This window comes from Oryctolagus cuniculus, chromosome 11 (assembly GCF_964237555.1).
Source record: "Oryctolagus cuniculus chromosome 11, mOryCun1.1, whole genome shotgun sequence".
NCBI lineage: Eukaryota > Metazoa > Chordata > Mammalia > Lagomorpha > Leporidae > Oryctolagus > Oryctolagus cuniculus.
Genome location: NC_091442.1, coordinates 4,018,477 through 4,026,642, shown reverse-complemented (window position 1 = coordinate 4,026,642; position 8,166 = coordinate 4,018,477). Strand labels below are relative to the sequence as shown.

The 8,166-nt window shown below is 59.8% G+C and overlaps 1 protein-coding gene across 2 annotated transcripts; it reads left to right on the top strand.

Annotated features, from left to right (window-relative positions):
* Positions 1-1,011: 1,011 nt before the first annotated feature.
* Positions 1,012-7,869, top strand: CIMIP1 (ciliary microtubule inner protein 1). 2 transcript variants are annotated; one of them, XM_070051376.1, is made up of 5 exons: positions 1,012-1,169; positions 2,505-2,586; positions 3,803-3,904; positions 7,485-7,665; positions 7,732-7,869. In XM_070051376.1, the coding sequence occupies exons 1-4, from the start codon at positions 1,102-1,104 to the stop codon at positions 7,644-7,646; spliced, it is 414 nt and encodes a 137-aa protein (XP_069907477.1). In that variant the 5' UTR covers positions 1,012-1,101; the 3' UTR covers positions 7,647-7,665; positions 7,732-7,869. The 2 variants fall into 2 exon arrangements, with proteins under 2 accessions (XP_069907477.1, XP_002723588.1); XM_002723542.5 differs by having other exon boundaries at positions 7,485-7,869.
* The last annotated feature ends 297 nt before the right edge of the window (positions 7,870-8,166 follow it).

The window sequence follows — 8,166 nt, the reverse complement described above, 5'->3', positions numbered from 1 at the left end:
AGGTCTGCTGGGGGTGCGGGCGGAGGCCCCCAGATACCCAGCTGGAGGTGAAAACCCTCCTGCCTCTCACAGCAGGGCCTTGATCACGGTCTGGGAGACAGGCGTGGGTCGGCCAAGAGGTGTGCTTCCTCTCAGCCCGAGAGACGGGGGATATCTGTGTGTCCTGCGGTTGCTGGGCCAGAAAAATGCCCCCTACCCTGCCTTGCCGGTCCCTTAGCTCTTATATCCGACCCACTTTCCATTCCAGGCCCATTACAACATGATGAAGCCAGGGGTCAGCGAGTCAATCAACAAACACAGATTGAGCACCCCCTGGTGACGGCATGAAGCAGAGGGTGGGGGTGTTGGGGTCTGCAGGTGATGCTACTGTGAATTTCATGTAGGGGCTCTTAGGGGCTGGATGCCAGCAGACACCACCTGGATTCTCCAGGGGACAGGCACGGTAGCACCGCTGGCCGCACTGGTGCAGCGGCGGAATGCAGTGTCCATCAGCCGCTGGACACGCGGGCTCCTGGCAGCGCTGTGGATGCCCCACATTGCACCTGCCCTGCAATGCCGGGTGACTCCAGGCCACAAACGTCCGTCACCTGCTGGGAACGAGGCCTCAGCGTTCACGGGGGGGGGGGGGGGGGGGGGGGCCGCGGGGGCCGCTGGGGTGGGGGGGAGGGACCGCGGGAGCCGCTGGGGTGGGGGGGACCGCAGGGGCCGCTGGGGTGGGGGGGACCGCGGGGGCGCTGGGGGGGGGCTGCCCGTGCTCCGTGCCCAGGTCGCTGGTTATTGAGATGTGCTCCTTTGCCGTGACGCTCTGTGCTCCGGCAGGAGTGCACCCCGTTATTACGGGTTTATACTTTGAAAGGAGGCGAGGGGCTAGGTCTAAGGGCTTCCTGCAAAGGGGCAGGCGGACCGCGAGGTCGCACAGGGCTCCACCCTAGCCCAGGCTGACTGGGCAGACTGGGCCCTCTCTGCGCCGCCGCCCCACCCCGGCCAGGCAGGTGCGGCACCGCCTCCGCGTCCCGTGTCGTCCGGGAGACCGGTTGCCAAGCGACGCGGGACGCGGAGCCCGGGGTCCCTGAGTGCCTGGCCCAGGAGATCCCAGGCGCCATGGCACAGAAACCTCTGAGCACCGCGGCGGCTGAGCGCATGAACCTGGTGGCCCAGGACGAGATCTGGTAACACCGGGGACCCGCTGGGCTGGGCGGTCCTCCCCTGAGAGGTGCTCACCTGGCGGCTCCTGGTCCCCACGAGCCCAGAAGGTGGTGGAGCGGTGGGCTGGAGGGGCCTGCACTGAGGACGGCCCGTGCCAGGGCACCAGGGGCGCCAGGGCTGGGGACTGGACGGCCCTTCCCCGGGAGCCTCCTAACGTCCTTCTAAGAGTCCCAGATTTGCTTCAGATAGAAAATCTCAGCGTTCAGCCTGAGAGAGCTGCCAGTACCTTTGTCTCTAGGTTTTCCTGGGCGTTTAAGCCTTAAGAACTTTTGGATGTAAAAGGTGTGCGTGCGGGCTGGTGTGGCGGGCGTCTGTCTGTCGCTGAGTCTGCTAAGTGCTGGGGTCAGCCCTGGGCTGAGGCTGTAGGTGACGTGGAGACGCAGGGGCAGCTTCGCGTTAGCAGCGGCAAAACACAGTTGCCCCCTTCCAAACCTCCCCTCGCCTGTTTCCGTGCACACCAGTCCTAGTCCCTTCCCGTCCCTGTCACTTACCAAACCTGCTTTCATCACCGTCATGGTAGAAACCCAGGATCACCCGGCATAAGACACACAGACTCTGCCTCCAGGAGGCAGGACGCGTGGCCCGGGTCCGTTCCTTCTGCAGTGTCCTGCCCCCACCCCGACCTCTCCCGCTCGTCCGTCTGTCAAGACCCAGGCCCGGTGGTCCCTCCCCTCCTTGTGAACAGGGTAGCACCTGGACTGTGCCAGCCCACGTCCACGTGTGGCTTCTGACCACTCGAAATGTCCACACCGGGGTAAGCTGCAGATGTCGAATCCCCAGCAGACTTCAAAACAAATGAACGAGCCAGAAACAGACGTGCGAATTAGAATTCCCGTCCCCCGTGTGGTGTTCACCGTGTGCCTCAGGTCTGTGTTGGGAGGGGGCCGAGAGCCGCAGTGGGGCTGGAGCGCTGGGGGTGGGGACGTGCAGGTGCCGATTCCCAGGTGGAAGAAACCTGACAGGTCCAAGCGCCGAGCTGATGTTTGGACTGTGACGCCCCAGCTGCTCAGTCCTCAACCCAGGGCCTGGGTGGTCAGCACAGGGCGGGGTTGGGGCGAGGTCCCTGCTGCTCCGGGGGCACCGGACATCCGGGTCCCGGCGATGCTGACTGCCCTGGCCACGTCCATGGAGCACTCTCCCTCGCCAAGGGGCCCGGCGCCCTCACTCCCCGGCATCCGACCGTGCCCGGCACAGCGTGCATGGAGCCATGACATTCCCGCAGGGGGCCTCTGGGGCCTTCTGCGGTCCGCTGAGCCTTTCTCTGGCCTGAGCCTGCTCTCTGGGACTTTGTCTTCCAGGAGATACCGCCTGAAGGCTGAATCCGAGGCGCGGCAGAACTGGGCCCAGAACTGGGGGTTTTTAACGACCCCGCTGGAGGAGGTGAGCACAGGGGTGTGTGAGCCACACTCTGAACAGCGAGTGCTGCCGAGGTGCGGGACCGGCTAGAATAAAATGAACCAGCATCTCGTAGGCAAAGTGGCCGCCTCTGGAAACAGAAGCGAATATTGAGCACCTACTGTGTGCCTGGCACGTGCTAGGTGCTTCCGCAGAACTGGGTCACGTCACCTGCCAAAGGACCCCGTGCAGGGAAGAGGTGCTACTTTAAGCCCATTTTACAGATTAGCAAACTGAGTTCAGAAGTCACGTGACCAATCAGGGACCCAAAGGTGCGAAGCCCTGCTTCCAAGGGCACCTGAGGGCCGACTTCCCTTCCTGCCTCCCTGGGTTACTGAGATGCAGACAGAACGAGAAGCTGTGTGGACCCCTAGGGAGGCCCGCAAGGCAAGGGGTCTGGGAGGCATTGCTGGAGGCCCCCGTGGGGTCCTCTGTGCATCTGGACGTCTGTGAGAACCAGAGAAGTGACAGGGGCAGAAGGGGCCCCACCCCGTTCCCTGGGAGTGCTGGGGACTGGCAGAGTGTGCGGAGTGTGTGGGTGGGGGCGGGGCAGGCAGTGCATAGGAGCTGCAGAGTCCAGGGACGCTCACGTGACGTCTCCACTAAGTGGCCCCGATGTCCACGACACTGCCCAAACACACGGAGTGCCCGGGTAGGCACCGGCACGAGGACGCCGCCTTGCTGGGGTGGGGGTCGCGGGCCTGAAGAGCCGTGTCCACCCCGCTCGCGGGAGGGCCCCCGCGTTGTGAGGCACCCCGCCCCTGCAGCTCAGAAACTGTGCCGTTCTTAATGAGTTCCTTTAATTCTTAGAGAGTTGTACAATCTGACATTTTATGCATGAAATGAGTCCCTATTAATATGCATAAAGGAGTCTGTATTAATAATCCTTGTGTGTAATTACATCGGGCTTTCAAAGAGTTCAAAATTGCTTGGAAAATTCAGGAGGGGGATGTGGCTCTCCTGTAGGGTTTGAAAGGTCGGATCCGGAACCCGGCTGGCATTTGAATTGAGGGAGGGCGCCTCGGGCTGCAGGGGGCAGGGGCGGGAGCCGGCCTGCGCCCTTGTCCAGCTGTTAAGTGGGACCACTGCCCCCAATGTCCCGTGCCCACTTTCGTCACCGTCACGTGTGCCTTTCTGGGGGCGGGGTGACGAGAACGCCCCGGACGGCTCAGCCTGAGGCGCCCGCCCCGGTTCTTTGCAGTTGCTCCAGGGTGAGGCAGAAGCCCCCTCTCCGAAGCCCAAGGTCGAGCTTCCCGAGCGCTTCCGCATCCGCCCAGGGACGCCCGTGGAGAAATACATCAAGGTTCGCAAAGCCCTTTCTAGACACTTGTTTGCCTAAGTAAGCAGCGCGTGGGCCGTGGAAGGTAAGCGCACAGTGGGCCTGGCCGGCCTGCAGCCGCTGTCCACGCACTCCCAAGGGCAGAAGTGGGAAGTGCACCTGCACCTGCGTGGGCTCCTGCCTCCCACCCTGCAGAGGCAGAGGGACGCTGAGGCACGAGGGGCCGGCCCCGCCCTCTCAGCAAACATCCTGGGTAAGCAGGACAGGCTCGGGCTCTGGGGTGAAACCACCGCATCTGGGTCCTGCTCTGTCGCTCACCTCCTGTGTGATCCTGGGTGAGTGGCTTGACCTCTCTGTGCCTCCTGGGGTCAGGGTCCAGTGGGATGATGCATATGAGGGACCAGAACAGAGCCCAGCATTTTTTTGAAAGATTTATCTATTTATTTTGGAGCTGGCACTGTGGTGTAGCTGGTAAAGCCACCGCCTAGCACTGCCGGCATCCCGTATGGGTGCCGGTTTGAGTTCCAGCTGGGCCATTTTCCACTGCTTTCCCAGGCCATAGCAGAGAGCTGGACGAGAAGTGGACCAGCGGGGTCTTGAACCAGAGCCCATTTGGGATGCCGGTACTGCCGGTGGCAGCCTCACCTGCTACACCACAGCGCCAGCGCCCGAGCCCAGTGTTTTTACAGACTGCAGCCATCGCTAGGTGCCAGGAGCTCAGTGGGGCTCACAGGGACGCCCCGGGAGACGGGCTGAGTGGAGGCCAGCCGAGGGCAGAGGGCAGCAGAGGGAAGAGAGGACTTGGACAGCGTTGCCACGCGAGACCTGGTCAGCTGTGCACACAGCACAGGTGCCTCCAGAAATTGTCAGTCTTTATGCCAGCGGGTCCTTGCGTGGTGGGGTTGCTGGGCCAAGACATCATTGGATGGTGAACTCAGGTTCTTGTTTCCAATGCAAGAAAGAGTTTGAAGATGAGAAAACAGTAAAAGTTAGCAAAGGAATAAGACATCTGTACACAATTCAGGGGGTGGGGCATGCTCAAAGGTTCAGAGCCACCCCTATGATCTGGAGGCACGGGAGGTGGTGTCTGGGACAGGATTTAATTGCATATTCTTGCATATTCATAAGGGGTGGAGTTTGGGAAGGGTTCAATTGAATATTCATGGAAGGTGGAATTTAGGGCAGGGTTTGAGTATCACTCATTTCCTTAGCCTTTTCCAAAATCTGAGAAGTGTCATGGTATCAGGGCGTGACAGGAGTGGGAATGGAAGCTATGGTTATTTTATTACAATGATATTATAGTTAGCTGAAGGCCACCGCAAGCCTGCAGCCGGCCGCCATATTGGTTATTTGGGGCCAGCGCTGGTTGGAAGCCGTGGTTTCACGGAAGCTGGGTTTTTGCTGCAGGGGTGGGGGGAGGTGGGTGCTGGGGCAGGGCTGCAGCGTGGGGCAGACGACCTCAGCTGCTCCTTGCCCGACACCTGCCTGCCCGCATCCCTGGGCCACGCTCTGTGCCGAGCCAAGGAGCAGGCAGTGTGGTGCTGGTGGGGAGGGGGGGTAGAAAGCCAAGTTGAAGGTGGCCAGAGGCAGGAGAGCTCGTCGCTCTCCCATACGTGCCTCAGGGTCAGGTGGGGAGGCTGGCATCCGGGGAACGTTTGATGAGCAGAAGGAATGAGTGAATCAAGAGTGAGCTGCTCCAATGAGCTGTGTTGGGGGCTCCCCCCGCCCCGATTATAAAGCCATGTAGAGTCACTGTTAAAAGCTGTTTTAGAAATATAGCAAAAATCTAAGTAATAAGGTAGTTAAAACACCCTATGTTCTCTCCCCTGGCTGACATTTGGGGAAAGCAGCAGAAGATGGCCCAAGTGCTGGGGCCCCTGCACCCACATGGGAGACCAGGAGAAGCTCCTGGCTCCTGGCTTCGGATCGGCACAGCTCCAGCCATTGCGGCCAGTTGGGGAGTGAACCAGCGGGTGGAAGACCTCTCTCTCTCTCTCTCTCTCTCTCTCTCTCTCTCTGTGCAACTCTGACTTTCAAAGAAAGAAGGAAGGAAGGAAGGAAGGAAGGAAGGAAGGAAGGAAGGAAGGAAGGAAGGAAGGAAGAAGAACTGATGCCCCCCACTCTGGCCCACCTTGTGGGAGTCAAACAGGGCTTTTGCCAAAGGAGGGGGACCTGCTACACATCTGCCCTCGCTCCCCAAAAGTCCCCGTGTGCCCGAGCAGCTCACAGATGACATCGTGCGCTCTCATGTCACACAGAAGCCTGCCCTCTTGGCTTCTAATTAAATGTAGGTGCTTCTCCAGCCCGCAGTCCCCTGAGGTGGAGGTATGAGTGCACATGGCACATCCTAGCGCCCTCCTACCAGAGGACGCACGGCCACTGTTCATCCCCCGTCATCCGGTCCTTACAGGGCCGCGAAGTCCTTGAACAGCCTTGTGCCTCATCCCAGTGCCTCAGCCACGAGCCACCTTGGATCACAATGGAGCTGAAAACTTCCGACGGCCTACAACGTGACCGCTTTAAACACAGCGTTGCTTTTTTAAGATTGAAATTTTTTAAAAAAAGATATTTATTTGAAAGTCAGAGTTACACAGAGAGAGAAGGAGAGGCAGAGAGAGGGAGGGAGAAAGAGAGGTCTTCCATCCGCTGGTTCACTCCCCAGTTGACCGCAACGGCCAGAGCTGCGCCAATCCAAAGCCAGGAGCCAGGAGCCAGGAGCCAGGAGCTTCTTCTGGGTCTCCCACACAGATGCATGGGCTATTTTCTTCTGCTTTCCCAGGCCATAGCAGAGAGTTGGATCGGAAGTGGAGCAGCCGGGACTCAAACCTGCACCAACATGGGATGCCAGCACTACAGGCAGCAGCTTTACCCACTACGCCACAGCACTGGCCCCAAAGATTAAAGTTTTTAAGAGTTTGAAGTGTAGGAAGTGAAAAAGTTATAGTACGTTAGTGTTAATTTATTATTAAAACTAAAAAAAAAAATCCCTCAGATTTACCGCAGCCTGAGCGTCGGCGTGGACAGGTGCGGCCGGCACGGTCCCGTCCTGGGCCTCAAGTCCCCTCCCCACTCGCAGGCCGGCCCAGAGCGACTTCCAGCGCTGCCAGGCCGCTTCGTGCTGGGTGCCTGTGTGTGTCTGTAACTTTTTACCCTGCTGCCGTATTTTTGTTATGGTGCGATGTGTTCAGACACGCGGTACCACTGTGTCACGACCACCAAGGACTCGGCACAGGACCAGGCATGGAGCAGGCGTCTCACCCAGGCCTGTGTGGGCGCCCCCTGCGACGGTCACACGGGAAATGGCCCAAGGGCGCGCCCCTCGGGACTTGTTCCAATCATCATCAACCCGGGACTGTATCTGGCATTTCTGCACCTGTCCTCCTGGATGCCAAATTAGCCGGGGGCCATTACAAGAGAAAGCAGCCCCTTGGGGGGGACTAGGTCCCAGAAAGGCACCAGCCTCAGCATCCGCCAATGGGAGCAGGCTTATTCCAGCACACCCTGGGGATGCCGGCTGCCCACACTCCCGTGCCTGTCCCAGGAAGGCTGTGGCTGCGCCCACCGCTGTGGCCCGGGGGGGCTAACCTCTGCATCCCCTCCCCAGGTCCTCCCGTCTCCCCCAGTTCCGCAGACCACCCAAGGCTTCATCGGCTGGAGGTCCGGGGTGCCAGGCCTCAACAAGTGCCTGGAACTCGACTGTGAGATCAGAAGCTGCAAAGGGGCCTACGCCCGAGAGCTGGGCTGGCCCAAGCAGGGCATCCACTGAGCCGCCCAGGCTGCGGCCCCTGGGCACCCAGGCCAGGCCTGGCAGAGGAAGAACTGTCCAGCGTCCCGGATGACGGAGCCCTGGCCTGGGTGCTCATGAGACATGGCAAAGCACACAGAGGACGCCTGACACATTCTCATCAGTGCCTCCCTTCTAGAATGTTCTCGGAACACACTTATTCTCGGCTAACATAATGAATAAAGCAAAAATAGATTCTCTGTTATACTTTTTCTCTGGTTTGTTTTTGATGTCTTGGGGATTTCTAGCTAGGGCTTTAAAGAAAATGAGTGGTTTAAGTTTTCAGATAATCATTGAGTCCCTCCCAAGGGGATTCTGTTGCCCCCAGCCCCACCCCCAGCTAGGATGACCCCCTGGCCAGGTGGTCCCGTGTCCAAACAGCCCCAGGCCTGCTTTTCAAGAGGAAGTACACAGGTGCGGGCGGGTGTGCCGTCTCCACCCTGGAACCCCTGTCTTCGAGTCACAGCCCTGAACGCTGGCCTCACTCCTCCGGCCCGTCCCT